Source organism: Grammomys surdaster, unplaced genomic scaffold, assembly GCF_004785775.1.
Source record: "Grammomys surdaster isolate TR1022 unplaced genomic scaffold, NIH_TR_1.0 126313, whole genome shotgun sequence".
Taxonomy (NCBI): domain Eukaryota; kingdom Metazoa; phylum Chordata; class Mammalia; order Rodentia; family Muridae; genus Grammomys; species Grammomys surdaster.
Window position 1 is genome coordinate 1,415,726 of NW_021621113.1, and position 22,521 is coordinate 1,438,246.

The 22,521-nt window shown below is 48.6% G+C and overlaps 1 protein-coding gene across 1 annotated transcript in view; it reads left to right on the forward strand.

The window, feature by feature from the left end:
* Positions 1 to 22,521, forward strand: part of Csmd2 (CUB and Sushi multiple domains 2) — a 583,606-nt gene that overhangs the window by 285,084 nt on the left and 276,001 nt on the right. Inside the window, exon 6 of the mRNA XM_028759696.1 lies at positions 14,705 to 14,817. Coding sequence (XP_028615529.1) covers positions 14,705 to 14,817 — 113 coding nt within the window. The remainder of the gene's footprint in view (positions 1 to 14,704; positions 14,818 to 22,521) is intronic.

The window sequence follows — 22,521 nt, forward strand, 5'->3', positions numbered from 1 at the left end:
TGGAGGAAGTGAGCTTTGAGGCAGATGTCTCCTGGCATCACTCCCTCAGAGGTCACCTGGAGTTGTTACCTCTCTGGACTAGAGGTCCCTTCCCATGTGAGGTGTCCTCTCTAAGCAGCTCTCATCCCAGGTTCATAAACCACTCCCTCCCATAGTATCTCCTGTCTAGGCTGGTGACAGTTCTGTTTTCTCTATCCCAAGTCCCTGTCACTTCCTTACATCCCAGGACCTTCCTGAACCCACCCCTCACCTTTGTGGACAGACTGCTTATTAAACACTCAAATTATCCTGCTGAGAGCTTGACCAAAGTACTATGTCAGCCATCTTTGTCCATATAGACATCAACCCTAAGCAGAAGGGTATTGAAATTCCAGGGGTCCAGATTCCCATAGTCTCCAGAGACCCAGAAGCACATTCAGAGGCAATGCCTGCCAAGAGTAAGGACTCAGCCTCTTCCATCTAGTGTCCTGAATTACAAGCTGTCCTCTAGGTAGGGGCATTGGTCTAGTAGCCAGACAGTAAAGATCTCAGACTTCATGGATGGCAGGACTTCTTGTTGCAAGTGCTCAGCTCTGCCCTTCTGGTTCAAAAGTAACCACAGACAATCCATAAGTAAATGACTGTCTGTGCCAATAAAGCTTTATTTACACAGTTTATAGGCTGGGGGTTTTAAATCTTCTGGTCCTCAGTCTGGCTATGAGTTCAGTTTTTGTTTCAATCTCTTGGATGTAGTCTACAATAAAAAAACAAATATACTTTGTGTCATAGCTCATTAACATGTGTGTGTATATAGAATGTGTATCAGCCTCAGTTTCTGAGCATAATGAGTCCATATAACCTTCGTTGCAATCCTATGGGGGTGCTGTTTACCTTACTGTTATAAGAAAGAGGTCATGGTATCAAGTACTAAACTGTGCTTCGTATGCGTGTGACATGCTATGATTTTGTTGTTTTATTTTGATGATTAGAAGACAATCCACAGGCTGGTCTCAAGGCTCACTAATGCTCCTGGCTCATCTGAAGAACTCCATCTAGGCAAGTACACTTGGGAACTGTGAGGGATGCTTTCCTCGGTGATATGCAGAGGGAAGAGTGTGGCTTCCAGGGCTAGATAGACAGGAGCTCCAGAGCTGGCTTTGCTTCCCGTCAACTCTTGCTCTCAAAGTCACGCCTTTAGAAGGCAGTGACGGAGTAGTGGTGGCTCCATTGGCAAAGTGTTTGTCATGCAAGCGTGAGGACCCCAGTTTGGCTCCCAGAACCCACATAAAAAAGTGAAAAGGAGCTGGAGAGATGGCTCAGTGGTTGAGAACACTGACTGGTCTTCCAGAGGTCCTGAGTTCAATTCCCAGCAACCACATGGTGGCTCACAACCATCTGTACTGAGATCTGATGCCTTCTTCTGGTATATCTGAAAATAGTGACAGTGTACTCACACACATGAAATAAATATATTTATTTTTAAAGTGAAACAAGTTAAAACAAGTGAAAAATGGCTTTGGGGAGGCAGAGGCAAGGAGGCTTCCTGGTGGCTACTGGTCATCTGACCTACCTGAATCAGTGACCCCAAGGCCAGTGAGAGGGACCCTGTGTCAAAAAGACAAGGCAGATGGCAGCAAGAGAAACACCTGTGGATGTTGATCTCTGCTCACCAGGCTCATGCGCACACACATACACCCACACACACAAACAGGCCTGAAAAATTAAAAGGCATTGTAAGAAGCCAGCCAGTGAAGCCAGCATTTACAGACTGGAATGAAAGGACAAGCAGTTGGCACACACTCTTCGCCATAGCTTAGGTTAGATGCGGGGTCAGGAAGAGGACAACCAACTGTCTTTGGAGCAGAGGAAGCTGGCAGGCATCACCTCAACCAAGCTGTCCAGGAAGACAGTAGCAGTAATAGGTCACACAGCAGACCGGTCCCTTCTGTGACACCATAATAAGAGCAATGCCCATCAGTGATGGTCTCCCTCTATACTCACATCCTGCATCCAGTCTCAAGAAAGCATTAGATCCAGCCATGGGCCAAGTCTAGACAGATAATTGATGCTCTTTGATCCTCAAGTCTTAAGAAAACAGGGAAACTAATACACCTTGGATACAACTGATGTGGTCACTGAATAGGAGGACAGATGCTGGATTAGATGTTGGAACCAGGAAAGGGGGCATTAGGAGAGTGCTGAGAACATCTAGATTAAGCCTTCCACTCAGCAGGCAGTACTGTAGCAATGCTACTTTCTTGTTTTAATGCATGTTCTTTAAGACACTAACCGAGAACCTGGGGGAGGAGCATCTAGCACCATGATCTTCTGGATTGGTAGACAAGAAGTGGAAAATGACTGGGTACACAAATGGAAACATGGTAGTGTCAGACAAGCCTGATTACCTCTGGAAAAATATCTAGAACTAGACCAGGCAGTGCTTGCGGGGCAATGCTGGGGGACATCCCTCAGCGGTCTTAACAAAGCCCATCCAAAAGCCACAGGGTTAGAAAATGGCCTTATTTCATCCAGCCCCCTGACCTTCCAACCATGATGACCGTCCCTGATACCCCTTCCTTTCAACACATTCTTTTGGAGAACCTTTCCCCTGGAAACCATTTCCTTGTCCTAAGTAATGGGCCCATGGGAAATGATCTGAGACTCTCTGTGAGTCTTTTCTGTTTGTCATGAGAAAAAAGATATCTCTGTGTTCTTTTTGGTGATGAAGGTGAAGGGCTGGGCCAGGGAGCTGCTGGGTGGCCATGGTTGAGCCTCCAGCTGCTGCCATTTGCAGTTGGCCAGCACACAACCCTGTAGAGCAAGGCTGATGGCATCTGAGCTTGTAGCTCTGGACATCCCTGAGCCATCTGCAGCCCGGATATTTTCTGGTTTAATTACAACAGCTACTGGTTGCTTCTCCGTTCCAGACTGATCTGGATTTCTTTTACGTGAAGTCACCAGTAAAGAGCATACACAAGTATGAAGGGATGGAATACATGGCACAGATACAGGCGTTTAGGTATGGGATATATGGCACAGACACAGGTGTGAAGGGATGGGATACATGGCACAGACACAGGTGTGAAGGGATGGGATAGATGACACAGACACAGGTGTGAAGGGATGGGATACATGGCACAGACACAGGTGTGAAGGGATGGGATACATGGCACAGACACAGGTGTGAAGGGATAGGATACATGGCACAGACACAGGTGTGAAGGGATGGGATACATGACACAGACACATGTATGCTGGGATGGGATACATGACACAGACAGACACAGGTATGCTGGGATGGGATACATGACACAGACACATGTATGCTGGGATGGGATACATGGCACAGACACAGGTATGCTGGGATGGAATAGATGACATAGACACAGGTGTGAAGTGGTGGGATACATCACACACACACACACACACACAAGTGCAATGAGACAGGAGAAGAGCAAACAGGACCTCTCCTCTCCCCTTGTTTCAGTTCCCTCTCTCTTCTCCATTGGTTGCAGCCTTATCATGTCGATAGCCCATCTCTGGTTTGTTAGAGATCGTGAATGCCTCACACACCATGGCCCTCGTTGCATCCACATTTGTGCCTGGAGCCTGCTAATGAACCAGACTCTGCTGAAGGTGTCTGTGTGCACCATCTCACCTGTCACAGGCCTAGTGAAGGGACTCTACTCACCCTGAGTGAGCCAGCTGGTAATTTAAAAGATGCATATCAAAGTGACCAGGCAGACTTCTTAAGGGGCCCCTGTGTGGAGTTTCTACTTCACATTGCTTCCTCTCTGCTGGTCCCTTACCTCTTGGCTCAACAGAGATGTGGCCTCTGCCAGAGAGGTAATTGCTGTACCTTGAGGCTTCCTGACAGCTGGCTCTGCTTAACTGTCAGCATTAAGCAGCATTCCTATCTCTTATCTCCCTGTCCCTTGTCATGGCATGCAACTGTGGGTGCAGACAATAAAGCCACTGCCACAAGGTCACAGGGTCAACATAGAGGTGAGAACAGAACACAGCTCCATGACACTCCAGGAACCCTTGGTGGCCTTCATGTGCACAAAGAGTCTAAGCTCTCAACTCTGCAGCTGCCCAGGAGGCCCCATCGTGTTTATCCAGCCACCCTCAGAGGGTGAGGGAAAGACACTCAGGATGGCAGTGGAGTGGCAGATGCCCTCAGAAGGTATCTAAGACATTTCCTCTGTGGAAGTATTCCAAGAGAAGTATGCCTGAAGCCACCGTGAGGCAGGAGTGTCCACCCTCCCTAGAAAAGGCAGTCTCCTCTTTCTCCCATTTCCTCCATCTTCCAGTGCGGGAGGAAGACGGCCAAGACTGAGATGGTAGGAATGGCTGCAGGGGCAGCGAGCAATGGAGTCTTTACCTTTTCACCCCATCTCTATTCAGTGCCTTGAGCAGATACTAGCCTTCTCATTGACATTGGAAGCCTATAGGGAGGATTAATCAATTTATTGAGTCCCATGTCCTCTGGAGGTAACGATCTTTGTACATCGCTCAGGTATCACCCATGTTCCTCTTGCGAGGGCTCTATTCTGTTAGCAGAGTCTTCCGTGTGCAGTACACAGAGCACAGCTATGCTGAGGAGTCCCATGGCATTGGTGAGGATTGAGGCTGCTTGGTGGAGAGGAAGAGTGGGTGCTTACTTAGATGAAGAGGAGGGAGCCCCCCCACTCCAGCTCGGTGTGGGAGCAGATGGGGTTGGAAAGGCATCCCAGTATCTCTTCTACTCCTACCCTGCCCCTCACACATACAAGATGTCCAAGGCTATGTCCATTAGGTCTCTTCTAGTCCTGTGATGTTCCGTGTCTACCTAGTAAAGAGCAGAGCCTGGATCCAAGTCTAGTACTGGCTGGTTCCCAGGCTCTGGCCCCACTTTGAACCTTCTTCTGTTCTATCTGCATAGAATCAGCCTATGGCATTGGTGCTGAAGAAGATTCCTGGTAGGGAGAGACGCTGATGCCCTGTGAGGCTGGGATGGTCACCAAGCTCTTAAAACCTGCTCCCTTAAAAAAAAAAAATGTTCCCTAGTCCTGGATCATGCTGGTATGAGACACCTCAAAGTTCCAGAACATCAGGGCCAGCACCCTGAATCTCAGGTCTAACCTGCTGTGATAGAGATCCAGATGGGAATGAAACCCTGAAGGAACATGGCTTCTGAGGGCCCTGAAGCAAATGAGAGTATGTCTGCTTTGAGATGCTGCCCCAGGCAGCCTGGAACAGGACTAGAAGAGACCTAGTGGACGTAGCCTAGGGCATCTTATATGTGTGTGTGGATGAGTAGGAGTAGAAGAAGATATACTGGGACACCTTTCCTACCCCATCTATTCCCCACAGAACTAGGCTGTGAGGGGCTCCTTCCTTTTCATCTCAGTGAACACCCATTACTCTCCAGCAAGCAACCTCAAACCAGGGCTCCGGGAACCTGTCTTCCTGATAGAAACCCATCTCCTGATTGGCCTAGCTTAGGTCACATGACCTCTCTGATCCAGTTGACGGTTGGGAATTGTCATGTAATATTTCTGTATAGCCATCCTTTTGGGAAGCTCCAGGTTGAGGGATACAGACTGGCCTTTGACAGATTTTAGTGCTCAGGGAAGAGTTGAACCCTGTGACTTAGATTGGAAACAGAAGGGGACAGGGGTGGACAGCATCCCTAAAACATTTCTGAGGACCCATGCCCTAGGCCCTGGTACAGTGCCCCCATGCATTCTCTGTTAAATTGCTTCAACCTCTCCAGACACATCCTGTAACGTCAGTCAAGAAGCATCCAGCCCTTCAGCCCTGGGCCCGGGATACAAGACCACAACCACCTCCAGCCCCCATAAAGCCTTAGTGTGCTGTCACCCAAGAGGCAAGGCCCAGATGTCCACAACAAAGCTCTTCCCCAGCCACAGACCCAGCCTGGGGTTTTGTTCCTCCAAGCTCCAGGTTCAGACACATTCTCCAGGGAGCCACGAATCTGAAGGAAAAACATTTGCCTGGTGCGGCTGGGGGGCTCCCTGGAGCTAACAATCAGCCAAACTGCAAAGTTCTGCTCATTTGTGGAGTTTATGGAACCGCTTGTGGGAAAACAGAAACATTTGCCCATAGTGACAAAGACTCTACCGCTGGTGTCCTGGGGGTGCCTGCATCTGGGGAGTCCCCTGGGAAGGTATTCCAGCAGCTGCTGAGTGAGTGGGAGGAACAGCCAAGCCAAGAGCAATGTGGTGACCCATGTCTTCTTGACACAAGTGGGTGGTGCTTACATAACCAGGATGCAGGTAGCATGAGAGCCGAGAGCCGGCAGCCGTCCGTGCTGTCCAGCAGGTCACCTGACCACACGCTACAACATGCCCTCTGCGTTCATCAGCAGGGTCCTCGTCATGCATACACACACTTTATGGTCCCTGCTTCCTCTGTGAAGTATTCAGTGAGTCTGCCCCTTGTGGTAAATACTTTGTCATGTACTGAGGAACAGTGGACAGGCAAGAAAGAGATAGTGGCTTTCTTCAGTCTGGAGAGAAACAGGGCCAGGAGAAAAATGAAGCAAGCCAAGCCAAATGTTCAGGAGTGGGTTTCCTGTTGCTGGTGCTCATTTCCCCTGCTCCCCAAAGGAAGAGAGAAAGTAGCTGGGACCAGGATATGTAGAGGAAGCTGGACAGGGAGAATTGCAAGGAGATGAATTTTTCATTACAGTAAACATTCCAAGCAAGGGACTGTCTTAGGCTTTCTATTTCTGTGATAAAAACCACGGCTAAAACAAGTTGGAGAAAGGAGTTTATTTAATCTTACAGCTTGAAGCCTGCCATTCAGGGACGTTGGGGAAAGAGCTCAAAGTAGGTACCTAGAGACAGGAGCTGATGCAGAGGCCATGGGGGGAGTGCTGCTTACTGACTCGTTCCTCATGGCTTGCTCAGCCTGCTTTCTTATAGTGCTTAGAATCAACAGGTGGTACCTCACACATCAACCATCAATCAAAAAAGGCATCACAGGCTTGCCCACAGGCCAATCTGGCAGAAGTTTCCGCTTCCAGAATGACTCTAGCTTGAGTATAAAAGTAACCAGCACAGGAGTTCATGTAAGGTGGGCATCAGACCAGAAGACCCCGAAGGACTCCTGGAATCGAATCATGCTCCCCCTTTTGACTGCAGAGGGAATATAATGAGGAACGTACTGGTACCCATGGAAGTAAGTAACTGCGTTAGTTCCTCATCTGTCAGGCCGGATACATACAGTGCAAGCATCCTGGGGCTGCAGAGTTCAGTTGGTAAAGTGCTTGGTGCTCAAACATGGGGCCCTGAGTTCAAGCCTCAGAACAGAATGAAAAAGTCAGGCATGGTGACAGCTACATGTAACCCACGAGCTGGCATTGGCTAGTTCCAGGCTAGTTCCTGACCAATGAGAGAAACATTTTCAAAATGCAAGGTAGGTTCCTCCCAAGGAATGATACCTGAGGTTAACCTCTACACACACACACACACACACACACACACTCACATACACACACTCATATGCACACAAATACACACGCACAGACACATGCACACACATACAAATATGCACATGTACGCACAGGCACACACACATAAATACACACATGAATACATACACATACACGTACACACACATGCACACAAATATACACATGTACACACACAGGCACACACAAACACATGCACACACAGTCACATGCATACAAGTACACACATGCAGACACACAAATACACACATGCACACACAGGCACACACATCAGTATACACATGCACACACAGGCACGCACACACATAAATACACACATGCACACACATACATGCATACAAATACACACATGCACACACACACAAGTGTTCTGGTGCTTCCACAACCACCATAACAGAGCTTCTTGCCTGCTGACTGTGGCCGCCTGCCAGCCGTCTCCCACCCTGCCCTCCAGCCCCTGTGCTCTGGCTTCCGCCAGCTGAGCCTTGTACTTTCTGAGAATCGGCTGGGTCTGTTGCCAGCTCTCCCAGTGCGAGTCATATTTGTTATTGTAATTATGTGATTTAAATTAAACATCACATAAACGGATGAGATATGAGTGCAGCAGGAAATACAGCCACCACGACGGGAACCCGATCGAATACTCTCGAATGACTCTGCGAAGGGGGGTCTCTAAGAAGAATTCGAAGGGCACAGTCACCCCGCAAAGTTCTCTTCCTCAGATCAGGAATACCATCTTGGTACATACACAGTACCAGTTAGTAAATATTTGTTGCCTGGGTGCCTGGTGTGATTTAAATGAGATACAACGTCTGGAGTACAAGCCTATGGTCAGGGAAAAACCTTACTTCTAGGCAAAGCTAACTGGCAATTCCACGTGTGTTTATGTTGTTCGCATGGTGATGAAATGTCTAAGGCACATGTGCGTCCTTTTGTGATTCCCTCCTTAGAAATTCAGCTTTAATTTACTGACATCATCTGTGAGGCTTGTGTGCCGGGAAAGAGCAAAGGACCAGACAGTAAACAACAATGCCAAACTTTCTTACTATGTAGCCACAGATGACCTTGAACTGCCTTGCACCCCCCACCTCCCGATAGACATGTACCCTGTAGCCATTTTATGGGCATGGAACCCGTGGATTTTCATATGCTAGACCTCTACCCAGCCTAAGGCAAGGTGTTTTCTGTGGCATGACAGAGTGCTGTAGACACAGCAGCAGCAGACACTATGCAAATGAATGGATGGGTGCGGCTGGCTCTGCAAAGGGTGAAACCAAATCCACGGAACTAGACTAGAGCCTGGCTTGAGCAGCCACATTCCATTACTAATTAGCTCCGCAGTGTGACTGGAGAAACACAAAGACGCCCCTGTGCTGCCCCATGTAGAGCTTGCCTTGCTAGCTGGGGAGATCATCAGGTCCAAAGGTGATTACAAGTCAGTAGCCTAGGATGGTGGCTCGTGACCCTGCTACAGAGGGGACACACTGAGCAGGCAAGGTGACCAGGCTTATCGGACCAGTGACACTGTACCAGCTCATCCGATGAGGCAGCAGGGAAGACATTCTGGGTAGAGGAACCTCGAGGCAGGAACACAGAGTGGATATCGCTGGGGAGGGACGATGTAAAAGATTTTGGGCTCAGTTCTGGAGCTGGTGGGTCTGTCTCTCCACTAAGACTTTTTCTGGAAGGATTAACTTGCTTGTGTCACAGTGACCCCTCCATCCTCCCGACAGGTGGGGAAGGAGTGGGTGGGGGTTATACCTGTCTCCCATATCTGGCCCTGTCCCAGGCCTTCCATGGAGATGAGAGATGGCTCACACTGGAGTCTGAGGTGCAGAAAGCCCTGGAGCGCCAACCCCACAGGGTTACACTAGCTCAGAACCATGGTACATGTGAGGGGTCACAGGTGCTCTTGCCAGATACAGCAACTGCAAGGGTAGGACACTGCACAGAGACAGGGATTGCCCAATCAGATCCTCATGATACAGTGCCTCTGCCCGCTGCATGCCTGGTGACTGGATACATGCTTGTCTTCATAGGACTGGACGTTCACAGGGAGGCTAGCACTTAAACCGATCTCCTGTGTCTCCACTGACAGGCAGCAGTGCCGGAGACTCACTGTTGCCATTTGGATGGGGTTTCTCTCAGTGACTGAACATCTAGACTGACATCCATCCAGAACATCCAGAAGCTTCCACGAAGACATGCTTTTCACAGACCACCTTCCTGCCACCGGGAGCGAAGCTGAGCTCACTCTACCGCCCCACCCCACCCCCATCAACTCTGGGCGTTAAAGGGAGTGATTTTTTTAATTCTCCCCAAGCCAGATTCCATTAATGAAGCCCCATTTAGCAGAAGTCAATTTACCAAAAAGGAAAAAAAAAAAACCCTCGAGTGTACTTGCTTAAATACGTTTTATGTAGTACTGCAGTAGCGATTTACTGGACAAGCTTGGAATTCCCCAGGCCCCCCAGAGAGAAGTTAATGTGGACAGGAAGGTTTGAAGGGGGAGCCTCTCCCTTTGTGTTTCTCTCCTTTAATTATGACTCTAAGAAGGAACAAAATTAAAGAGGATCCTGGAGGGTAAAGAGGAAGGAAGACACAGGATGGAGTTCAGCCTAGACGGTTCCACGGCGTGTGCGTTTGTGACAGAGCATTACTGGCTGAGTGTCCAAACTCTGAAGGAGATGGTCTAGGTTATAATCTCACCTCTGCTGTGAAGTGCTGTGTGGTGATGAGTGGATTTCCTTACCTCTCTGTGTAGCCAGGTGGCCCAGTGGGAAAGAATAGAAAGAGCACAGATCTGAAGGTGGGGACACTCAGAGAACAGCATTATTTCCAACACACAAAGCTCTCCTGTTTGACCAGTAAGCAGAGTGCTATGTGCATGTGTATGTGCACACATGTGTGCATGTGTGTACCCATGTGTGTAAGTGTGTGCATCTGTGTGTGGTGTGTATGAGTAGGTGTGTGTGTACTCATGTGTGTGTAGGTGTGGGCATCTGTGTGTGGTGTGTGTGAGTAGGTGTGTGTGTACCCATGTGTGTGTAGGTGTGGGCATCTGTGTATGTGTGGTGTGTGTGAGTATGTGTGTGTGTACCCATATGTATGTATGTAGGTGCATGTCTACCCATGTGTGTGTGTTGGTGTGTGTGTGTATCCATGTATGTGTGGTGTTTGTGGTATGTTTATAGGTTGTGTGCACTCGTGTGTATGTGTGTATGTATGTGTGGTGTGTGTGAGTTGGTGTGTATACACCTATGTGTGTGTAGCTGTGTGTGTACCCATGTGTGTGCAGTGTGTGTATGTAAGTGTGTGTGTGATATGTATAGGTGTGTGTGAGTAGGTGTATGTGCACCTATGTGTGCAGTGTGTGTAGGCATATATGTGTAGGTGTATGTGAACCTGTGTGTGTGGTGTGTGTGTAGATATGTGTACTCATGTGTGTACGTGTGTGTGCATCTGTGTGTGGTGTGTGTGAGTAGGTGTGTGTGCACCTATGTGTGTGTAGGTGTGTGTACCCATATGTGTAAGTATGTGTACATCTTTGTGTGGTGTGTTTGAGTAGGTGTGTGTTCACCTATGTGTATGGTGTGTGTGTGTGTAGGCATATATGTGTAGGTGTGTGTGAACCCATGTGTATGTGTGGTGTGTGTGTAGGTGTGTGTGTATAAGCATGTGTGTAGGCGTATCTGTGTGTATAGGTGTGTGTACCCATGTGTGTGTGTGTGTGTGTTTGGTGTGTATGTAGGGGTGTGTGTGTGTTGGGGGGCATGTGTATAGGCATGTCTGTGTGTGTAGGTGTGTGTGCACTCATGTATACATGCTCAGACTGAAAGCCAGGCAAGAGACAAATCAGGAAGAGGAAGGCTCCACTGAGAATATGGCGCATCCTTGACAGCTTGAGGATGAGAGTGAGCCACGTCAGCATGGCGGGCAGAAGAACTGTTCATGTGCAAAGGTCCTGGGGCAGAAGCAGGCCTGAGCAAGTTTTCACAGCAAGGAGCCCATTTGGTTAGAGCATAAAGAAACAAGAGGGAGAGGTGGGAAACAGGGAAGGAGAAACTTTGCTGAAGGCTGTAGAGACACATAGTGTGGACTTTACTCTGAGGATGTAGAGGCCCATAGTGTGGCTTTTACTCTGAGGACAGGATTTTGCTTTGTTTCCTTTTTAATGAATTCTGTTAAGAGGTCATTTATATAAAATCACACTCCCAGTTGTGAATGCACAGCTCATTAGATTGCTGGCAAAAGTGGCCTTCTTTTGGGAGGAGGAATGGGATAAGGGAACTGTGGGAAGAAGGATTGGGAGGGGACAATGACTGAATTGTAAATACACTAATAATAATAATAATAATAATAATAATAATAATAATAATAATAATAAGTGGCCTTCCCACACAGTTAACAGAACCTAGGTCTGGACCATTCCTTCCTTCTCAGCCATGCACAACCCAGCTCTGGCTACCACAGGTCCACTTCCTCTCACTGGACATTCAACTTTCCCAGAGTTCCAGTGAGTGAGATTTCAGTGCGCCTTCCATGTTCACGGCCCACAGTCACAGAGCTTGCTTGTGGTCCTCACTCATGGTTCATGCTTCCTCTCCATGATCTACCCTCATGACCCACACTCACAGTCCACGTTGCTTCCTGTCAATCTTTACTCTTCTGCCTCAACATAAATTCGGCCAGCAAGTTTACCCACATCTTTGTACTTACTAGCATGGAAAGGAATTTTCTGGTGTGCTGATTTTAATTTTGTTTTTTTTTTTTGGGTGACCAAGTTCTCTTGCTGTGTAGCACATACTAACTAGCCTCAAACTTCCAGCAATCCTCCTGACTCAACCTCCTGAGAGTTGAGATTCCAAGAGAGAGAGAGAGTCACCATGTGTAATTCTGTTAAAAGCTTTGAGTCAAAGCTGGTGCCACCCCTCCATAGCCATTCGATGAGGGTCCTATCATAGAAGCCCCAAGTTCTGTAATAAGACCAAGGACACCCTCAAATGCCTGGAAAGACAGGGTTGGGTGGGGAACAGAGCTGAGCATGCGTGAGCGCACGCGTGTGCCCACACACTCATACACAGAAAGATACATACACACACACATACATACACATACATACACACACAGGGAGGAGAGAAGGGATGGGGGAGGAGATAGCACAAGGCTTGCTGTCTGGGAGGAGATGGAACAGCTAGAAGGTGCCAGGTAACCATAGGATAGCTCTGCATAAGAAGCTGGGCATCAACTCCCACCTCCCCCCTGAGCTGGGAAGTTCTCTGCCCCAACTTGCAATTAGAATCTGGACCGCTAGACTACCCCTTCCTTGCCTTTTTAAAGAAGCAGCCCTGGGCTCTGAATTATTCAGATGAAGTTCCCCCATTCCTCCTTCCATATGTAAATAGCCTCCAAGTTCTCTCTCTGAGCTTGAATTGAATTTGGCCTAGGGTGGGGGAGCCCACGGTACCAATTGAGGCTCCTTAGAAAACGTAAATGACTCACCCTGTAATAAACTATTTTAAATGGGATCTGGTGAAATACAGTAATTGGTTTCTATAATAGTTCCTGCCCAAGCACTGTGGGTTATATTCCTAGAGTTTTGTGTGCATCAGCATTTTCATTACAGTAAGAATTGAGATCAGAGGGTATCAAAAGCTCCTTGGCTAGATCTTTTGTTTAGTGTATATTTATGGGGAAGCCACTCTGTTGGTTCTCCAGTGTCTGCTCCTCTGGGTCCCCCCTCTGGTCTTCTCCTTTCCTTCTATCTGTAAGCCTCACCTGTGGGCAAGCATGAATCTTTCACCAAGTCTCCAATAGGCTAGATCAAGAGGAGCGTCCATGAGTCTGGAGAGAGAGCAAAGGAGTGTGCGCTCTGGTGGTTCATTCCTTGTTCTTTCTGCCGGGGGTTTTCCCAAACCTGCTGAAGATCTGGGTAGATGGTGCGGTTTGCCATGCAACCCTATGGTTAGGGGTATTTTCGATTTCCTCTACTCCCGGAGAGGGAGTGGTACTGGGCCCCGTCCCATATTAGTAGCCTCCAGGGCTACCCTCCTCTTATGGTTTTCCCCACTGCCCCACACCACCTTAACAAAGACTGTTTCTCAGAGCTGCTCTCTGCAGGGATCCTAACATAAAGTCTTTGTGCCAAGAGTCACTTTGGGTTCTGAGTCCCAAGTGGAGAATACATAACATGTGCCATTCCCAAGAGTCTGCTGTTGTTGGGGACCCCAGGCTCTCTGCAGTGTCACCTTGTGAGTCCCTGTAACCCTGAGGATGGGATATCACCATATCTACTCCATAGACATGTCACAGAATCTCAGAGGGTTTAGGCAATGTTCTGACAGTCATACAGCACAGTTTGCAGGTCCCTCTGAGACCGGGCTGCTTCTTTACTCAGCCCCACTGCTTCCTACCGAGGGTTGATCTTTGGGAGAACTGACAGCGAAACTGTAATTGGAATCATGTCCTGTGGTGTTATAGGGTAGGGAAGAAGTTGCTGTGGGTGAGCTGAGAGATGCCAGTCTCTGGGATAGTCTCAGTGCCCAGTCTCTGGGACAGCCTCAGTGCCCAAGTAATTTCTCACTTAGCCTCATAGACCTGGTGGCTGGGCTTCTCACTTAGGAAAGCCTGGTTCTGGGTACAAGGTCACAGGCTGGAAGCTTTGATTTGAGTCTAAGCCAAGACCTATGTGACTAAGTCCAGACCATTGGGAAGACTTTCTTGGGGCTGGGGTATTTCAGGGACTCCCGTGTGTGCGTATGTGGTGTGTGTGTGTGGGGGGGTGAGTGGGTGTGCATGCATGCATGCATGTGTGGGGGGATATGTGCGTGCATGGGGGGGTGCGAGTGTATGTGTGTATGTATGTGTGTGTGCATGTGGGGGGTGCGTGTATGTGTTTGTGTGTGTGTGGTACAGGAGGAAGGGAGATGTACGAACTCAGTCCAGTCAGAAAAGAGCAAAGACACAGAAAATAGGAAAATAGGAAAGGCAATACAATGTCGATAGGATTGTCCATAGAGGACCCTCAACTTGGCTCCTAGCCCTCTTTGGTTATTCTCAAGCCCTGGGCATCTCCTGAGATTTGGGGAATTGGAGCTGGAGGGAGTAATTTTGCCTGGAAATTCCTCCAGCTGCACAGACCCCAGGCTGCTAGAGTGAATGGTGCTCGCCTCTTGCTTCAGAAGGTGGGTAGACTCCTTGATTGTCCTGTTTTGCTCCTGACCTTTCCCTGTCTTGTCCCCCCAGGTTTACCGGAGCCAGCCTCCCAGCCCCTGTCATCAGCAGCAAGAACTGGCTGAGGCTACACTTCACATCAGATGGTAACCACCGGCAGCGTGGATTCAGCGCCCAGTACCAAGGTAAGCACAGCCGGAATGGGGCTTCCTCTGAGAGAACAGCAGTGGCCATGAGGGCCTCAGCCCTTCACACTGGTACCCACATGGGACTTTGGGCATCACTGTCTTGGGTCCGTTACATCTGTGCATCCTAAGCTCTCTATGCCTGCATCTCTAAACATGTCCAGGCAGCCTTCAGACACCACAGGGGCAGTTCTCAGACACTAACGGCCTGGCTGCTACTCTTCAGGACAGAGTCCTCATTGTGATTAGTGCTAAGAGTCAGGCCCAGTGTGAGGAACTTGACAGGCACCTCTATTGCCCCCTTATTGTCATGCTATGAAGTAGATGTTAGCTGCACACACATCTTACAGCAAGGGAAGCCAGTTTCCCAGCCAGCAGCCCCACCACTTTTCTGAGCCAGAGCCCCACGCAACCTCAGCATTGGTAGCTGAACTCCTACAGTCCAGAGGTTCCCCACACCTGCACTCTTCTTCATTCTGTCTAGAGCATGACTTTACTGCAAGCATAGGCAAGTTGCCTCAGGGAATGTCCCTACTTGCTTCCAACCTCTAATTTGGGCAGGACCTCAGAGCAAGAGAGGCAGGTAGAAACCCCAGGTAAGCACATTCATGCTCCAATAGGGAAGGCACTTTGAACCCCAGGAGCCATCACTAAAAGAGGAGAGTACTCCTTGCTCCTGAGGAGGGGCTGGACATCCATTGGATGCAGGGTAGGGGACCAGACATGGCTAAAAACTTTGCCTGTAGTTTGAGACAGTATTCAAAATTGATAAATACTCTGGGGTTTAGAGTAAAAAAAACTGCAGATGCAGGAACCATATTTTCATATCTGGACTTAATGAGTGGCCTCATTCCCTCTGTCTCCACTAGAAGGAGACCTTTGCAATGTATAAAAAATAAACCAGAAGCCCATTGGGCCTGGGGACATCACAGAGCTTGACTTTTCTGGAGACAGTATATACCACCATGGAGAGACAGCCCCCTGAGTCAGAGAGACAGCCACCTGCATCTTCCTGCCATGTTTGCCAAAATAGAAAAGTGGAGCTTTAATAGCGCACTTTCTTCTGATTGAGTAAGTATTGGGTATGCCTGATAGTTCAGGTTCTTGAGGTTCCAACGTCACCATGATAGGTGAAGGCTCAGTGACAGGCCCTACCATCAAGCTCCAACACTAGGTCACCTGATCAAGGACTCTAGATGATCTGATTACATCCTTACTTTGTGTATGCTATATATAGCGAGTGTGTGGGGGCAGTCTCTAGGTCTCCTGCTTACTGCATACCTACTGTGTGGTTGTTGAATACCTTCTGTGTGTTAGGCTCTGTGCTAGGTAGCCTTCTCCTCAAAGCACAGTAACCTGCCAGCTTCTATTTCTTTTAGCAGAAGCTCAGACAAGCTGTTTCACTCACCCAAGAGCACACATCCTCCAACTATGCAATGAGACTGGAGTTCAACTCTAAACCTTTAGGAGTTTATCCATAAAGTTGCAGGCTCTGTCCTTAGCTGTCTTCCTATGCCTGTCTGTTCAGTGACTTTGAAACGTTGGTTTGTGAATCGCACCCCACCATAAATGTGTGTGTGTGTTTGTATGCATATATGTGTCCATATGCGTGTATATACATGTATATATGTATACATACATATATGTGTGTATGTATGCATTTTTCCCAGTGACAACCTACAGTGCACACGCATCTATTGTACGACCTGTCCTCCAGGGTGTCTGGCCTGGGTGTGAGGCACCCTGAGCGTCTCTCTTCCATTTTGTAATGCTAGCTGAATCCTCTAACTTAAGTTCACATGTCTGAAGCGGGACAGGCCCACAGTCTGAGAAGTTCTGCTTCAGGCATGTCCTCCTTGAAGCTTCACCCTCTGGTTCTTGTCCCCTAACTCTCTTGCAGAGGGCTTTTATGCTGCTGTGTCTCAGGGCTCCCAAGGTCATGAGTACTCAGTCCCAGGTGACTCTGTTCCTAACCATGTTTGCATGAAGCAGGCGTGTTGGCAGTTCCATTTTTTACAAGCACACAGAGTGTGGATCAGCACTGGTGTACCATGGGCCCCATGTTTCCTTTCTTACATCCCAGCCCAGGGAGACTCAGTATGGATCTGGAATGCTTACTGACTGAGTTAATGCAGGAGACAACTTTTTATAGTAATGATGATGGTGATGGTGATGGTGGTGGTGGTGATGGTGATGATGGTGGTGATGGTGATGATGGTGGTGGTGGTGGTGATGGTGATGATGGTGGTGGTGGTGGTGGTGGTGGTGGTGGTGATGATGGTGATGGTGATGGTGATGGTGATGGTGGTGATGGTGGTGGTGGTGGTGATGGTGATGATGGTGGTGGTGGTGGTGATGGTGGTGGTGATGATGATGATGGTGATGGTGGTGATGGTGGTGGTGGTGGTGGTGGTGATGATGGTGATGGTGATGGTGATGGTGGTGATGGTGGTGGTGGTGGTGGTGGTGATGGTGATGATGGTGGTGATGGTGATGGTGGTGATGGTGGTGGTGGTGGTGGTGATGGTGATGGTGGTGGTGAGGAGAAGGAAGAGGAAGAAGAGAAAGAGTAAGGTGGAGGTGGTGGTGAGGAGGAGGAGGAGGCTAGGAGATGACTCAGAGGATAAAATACATGCTATCCAAGTGTGGGAATTGGAGTTCAGACCCTCAGAACTCACATAAATGTTGAGTGTGTATATGGCAAGCCGCCTGTATTCCCAGTCGTCAAGAGGTAGAAACAGTAGGTCTCCTGAGGGAGCAGGCTACTTGGCCAAACTGGCAAGCCCTGGGTTCAAGCAATAGACCCTGCCTCAGTAAATAAAGAATAAGGTGGAGCATGATTGAGGAAGACATTTGTCATGAATTGTCTATCCTGCACACTCATGCACATGTATGTGCCTACATATATGCAGACATACACGCGCACACACACACACACTCACAACCACATACATAGAACAACAATTACAATGATGATAATAATTAGAAGAGAATTCAGTCATGTTCATGGCCGGGCCAGGTATTCAGCTAGTACGATGCTGTCCTAAGGTCTGAGTCCTAGCCCGGCTCAGCTCTAACGGGCCACTAGAGCAGGGTCATCTTACTGCAGTTTGTACTTTTTTCCATGTGACGTTACTCCATGCTGGCACAGAAGGGTGAGTGCCTGAGGCTCTGCTCAACTCCTGACAGAACAGTTGAACAGAGGGGCACAGATGTGAGGCTGAACTTTCCCTGCATCATGGTGAGAGCTGTCCTTGGGAGAACTATTTTTGCTGGGGGCAGGGGACTCAGGAAAGGAGCAGAAAACAAAAGGCAGACAAAACCGAGAATAAGAAAGAGGTAGTGATGTAAAGCAGTCCTCAAACAGATGGCTGATACACACATCAGGACAGAGCACTCTGGGTAGAGAATGCCAGGACAGCAACTGTCGCACCCAAGGCAGAGCAGCGCTTTGTGCATGCCTCAGAGGCAGCGCCGGTCCAGCTTACAGCTGCTGCTCTTGAAAGGTCCCCGAACTAAGGATGGGTTCTGTGCTTTTAGACAATCGAAGAAAAAGGAAACATTAAAAGAGTGATGTGAGGCTGAGCAGAAGGCTCAGTGAGAAAGGGTACTTTCCATGCAAGCATGAGAACCCGGGTTAAAAGCCCAGGGCGGTGTGTAACCTAAGCTTTCAGTGGGGCAAAGGCAGGAGGACCTCTGGGGCTTGGCAGGTGCCAGCCTAGCTTCAGGTGCAGTGAGAGTCCCTGACTCAAGGTAATAAGGCAGAGAAAGGTAATCAGGACATCTGACAGACATCCTTCTCTAACCACTGCACAGGTACACACACACGCATGCACACACACACACACACACACACACACACCAACACAGGCATATAAATATGAACCACATTCCTACACACACAGAAAAAAATTAATAGTAATAATTCATGACTCATGAAATCCAGATTTTGGCCTCCAAGGAGCCCATCTGGGAGACACCTGCATTCATTCTTTCACATCTGGGTCTCTGGTTGCTCTAGAACTCGTGGAGAAGAGACTATTCCCAGCTAAGGAGGGTAGCCTTCAAACCCAGGCTATGGGCGGGTAATCTCTTTATAGAAAAGGTTTGCCCACCCCAGACAAGGTACCAGCTACAGCACAGGGCAAGAGAGACAGTCATCTTGAGCTGTAGAGTTAAGATAGGGTAGTGTATGAGAAACCACTCCCTCCAGATGAACCCCACCTCCCAAAGGTTCCATAACCTCTCAAAACAGTTCTACCAACCAGGAACCAAGTGTTCAAACACCCGTCTCCCTCTTAGGGACATTTCACATTCAAATCATGAAAACGCTCAACTTCTCCTTCACACACATGATTTCCAGGCACCCCATTACTATTGTCTTTTGGAGACAGGGATTGAAATTCACCCCAAAAAGGACTACAGAAGGTGAAAGGAGACTGACACATGATAGGTTGTCAGGAAAGGGAGCCCTTAACCACACACCCCACCCAATCTCTTAACTTCCTGCCTAGACTTCTTGCCAGTGGGGAAACCTGTGCAGTGGGAGAGATGGGGAGAGGACAGCTCCCTTCTCCTTTCCCACGTGTCCTTTGCCTCCAGTTCTCACCTGGTGACGATTATGTGGTGCCTGTTCCTCCTGTAGCCACATCCCAGTCTGGCTCCACCACTCTGCCCATTGCCTGACTTTCCATGTGAACCCTGGTGGTCCAGAGACAGAAGACATCCCTTAGGGTCAAATGGTGTCTCTTCAGCCTTCTAGATGGTTTTCACTGGTCTCAGTCATCAACAGAATGGCTGTATCCACATGAAAACACAATGCATTCTAGCCCAGAGGCCTGAAGTTTGTGAGCAGCATGTAAAAGTTATGTTTCTTGTTACTGTAACAAAATACATGACAGAAGCAACTTCAGGGAGAAAGGGTTTATTCTGGCTCACAGTTGGAGGGTACAGTCCATCTTAGCATGGCTAAGTCATGCTAAACATGGAAGTCATGGCTGCATATCAGCAATCAGGAAGTAAAGACAGACAACAGACGGGGTGGGGGGAGAGAACAAAGACAAATGTAAATGCCTAGCTTGCTTTCTTCTTATTATTTAATCCTAAACTCCAGCCCAAGGAATAGTGCTTCCTAGATTTAGGGTTACTAAGGCTCTGGCTCCCTACCAGTAAGAAGTAGAGAATGGAAGGAAGATATCCCAAGTGGAGACGACAGCCCAGAACAGGCAACTGAGTTAGGAACTGATGGAGGTCGAGAGTTGATTAAACCTCTTCCCTCTGGCCAGCATTTGCAGCTGAATTCCCTGAGGTTGTTTGGGAAGCCTGCCACAGGGCCCATCAGTAATCGCACCTAAGACTACTGTGCTAGGAGATGGTTCAGTCAACAGAGCACCTGCCAATTGAGGACCTGACTTGGGCTCCCCAGTACCCATGTAGAAGGCAGGTGCAGAAGCACATATCCATAACCCCAGCACTGGAGAGGGAAGAGGAGGGAGTAGACATAGGTAGATCACCAGAACTCATTGGCTAGACAGGCTAGCCAATATGTCAGAGATTCAATGAGAGGCCTTGTCTCAAGAAATAAGGTAGATGAAAACACCCAGCACCAGCGTCTGGCTTCAATAGAACACAAACACAGACACACACACATGCACACGTGTACCCACAGATCAAGAGTTCCCTTCCCTTCAGAAATTCCAGTAGCCACACACTGTTCATTCAGTGCCAACCAATAGGTCACACCAACAGCATCCAATAACGCATCCCTCAGAACCTCAGCCGGACCACAATGAGACTTTCTGCCAGGTTTGAAACACCTCCAAGCATTTTGCGCAGCCAGCTCTGAGAAGCTTTGCATAATTTCCTCAGTCATCCATGATCCTCCAGCAGTTGCCTTCCTCGCGATGGTTTGTGCCAGAGCTCAGGTTGCTTTTCCACATTCTTTCCACACAGACGCTTGTTCTTCATTCACTGGAGCAATGACTCAGAGGACATCAGAGCATTCTGATGGCAGCTTTTCCCATCTACTTGTGTCTGTTTCTCTCCGTCCCCTTCCATGTCACCATCTGTCTTCGGCAGGGCTACTGCACCGACGCTGTGCCAGATGCCCCCTTAAGTTTCCTTTGTCACAGGATATGAACAGCAGAATCTCACTGCTAGACATTCCACATCTGGTTTGCAGTCTTGTCACCTTTGCTCTACAAGAACATCCCACCATCTTGTCTCCCATCAGCCTCTCCAAGTTTTCTCAAGTCCTTCATGAATTAGGGACATGCCTTCTTTTCCACACACAATTGTCAGTCACAATAGCTTTGACAGTTATTTCTGTGCCACCAACGTCTAGCAGGCCCATTCAGCCTTTTTGACGTGCAGTCAAATTACACAAATCACAGCAGCAACAACGACACATCTCATAATGTTTTAAGTAAGTTTATTATGTTTTTGGCCCACATTCACAGCTGTCCTCAGCCACACGTGGCCCTTGGGCCATGGGGAGCACATGTCTGACTTAAGAGCACTGATGGTTGGACCTTCAAGCTAAATTTTACCCAAGAGATCTCTGGCATTATGGCCATAGAGTTTCGATGGTCATTGTCAATTTCAAGAGAGTTCAGGCCACTGGACCCTGGAAACCTAACCTAATCCTGAGGCACATGCCTCTGAATTTACATGTGCTGTGGAAAGAGTGAGAGTTGGAGTCTAGTCATCTTCTGTGCCTGCATTTTCTAACTTATCGTTCAATGTGTTTCTGTCCTTTGCTACGCTGACACCCAGCCAACTTCCAGGGTTGACATCAGAAATGATGTCACTAATTTCCCTATCTGCATTGTGCAGACATTGTGGTGACATGGGCCCTCCCTTTGGGGAACATCACAGATTAGGTTGAAACTTAAGTTCTTTAAATATGGTGTTGACAGGTGCCATGACACCTGTCCTGGTTTCTACCAGATGAACACCTCTAGCCTGACCCTTTCATTCAACTACGCATGCCCATGCCATAGCTGGTAGTGATAATCTGTCTAGACCCTTCTACATCAACTCTGGGGCTCAGAGTTTTTATTCATCCTCTGAGTCAGTTGGCCTGGAGGCAACACCAGCTGCATTCAAGAATCATCACTCGTTCCTTTGAGGTGGCTGAAGCATCTGCCAGGTCCACGCTCTACGGCCTTAGACCTCAGGCATCTGCCCTGCATGTCAGTCTGAATTGAAGAGCGTTCTGGACACCAGCCTTGTCCAGCAAAAGATGTGAGTTGTTGCAGCAGATCCACAGAACTGGTAGCTCAGCAGCAAGGCTGGTCCATGGCGGTGGCAGCAGCAGCAGCAGGCGGCAGAGAGGACAGGATGAAGGATGCACACACATCCTGCTCATGTCCCATAAAGAGGAGATCAGAATTCAATTCCAACGACTACCTTCTGCAGGTTTCAAAAGATGGGCTTGAGGGGGCTTGCGGGGGGGGGGGGCAAAAAAACTCTAAACAAGAGAGGATGTGATTAGACCTGGGCAGCTGAGAACCTTGCAGGAAGGGTTGCAGAGACATTCTGAGGGTGAGCAAATGATTTGAGGAAGAGCAATCACAAGGAAGTTAAGGTTGATTTAGTCAACAGGCTAGCCAGCAGCAGGCTGAGAATGCAAAGTCTGAATCCACAGGCAGGGGCTCTGTCTTTGTCTGTACTTCCAAGCCTGGGGGAGAGATCAGGTTTCCC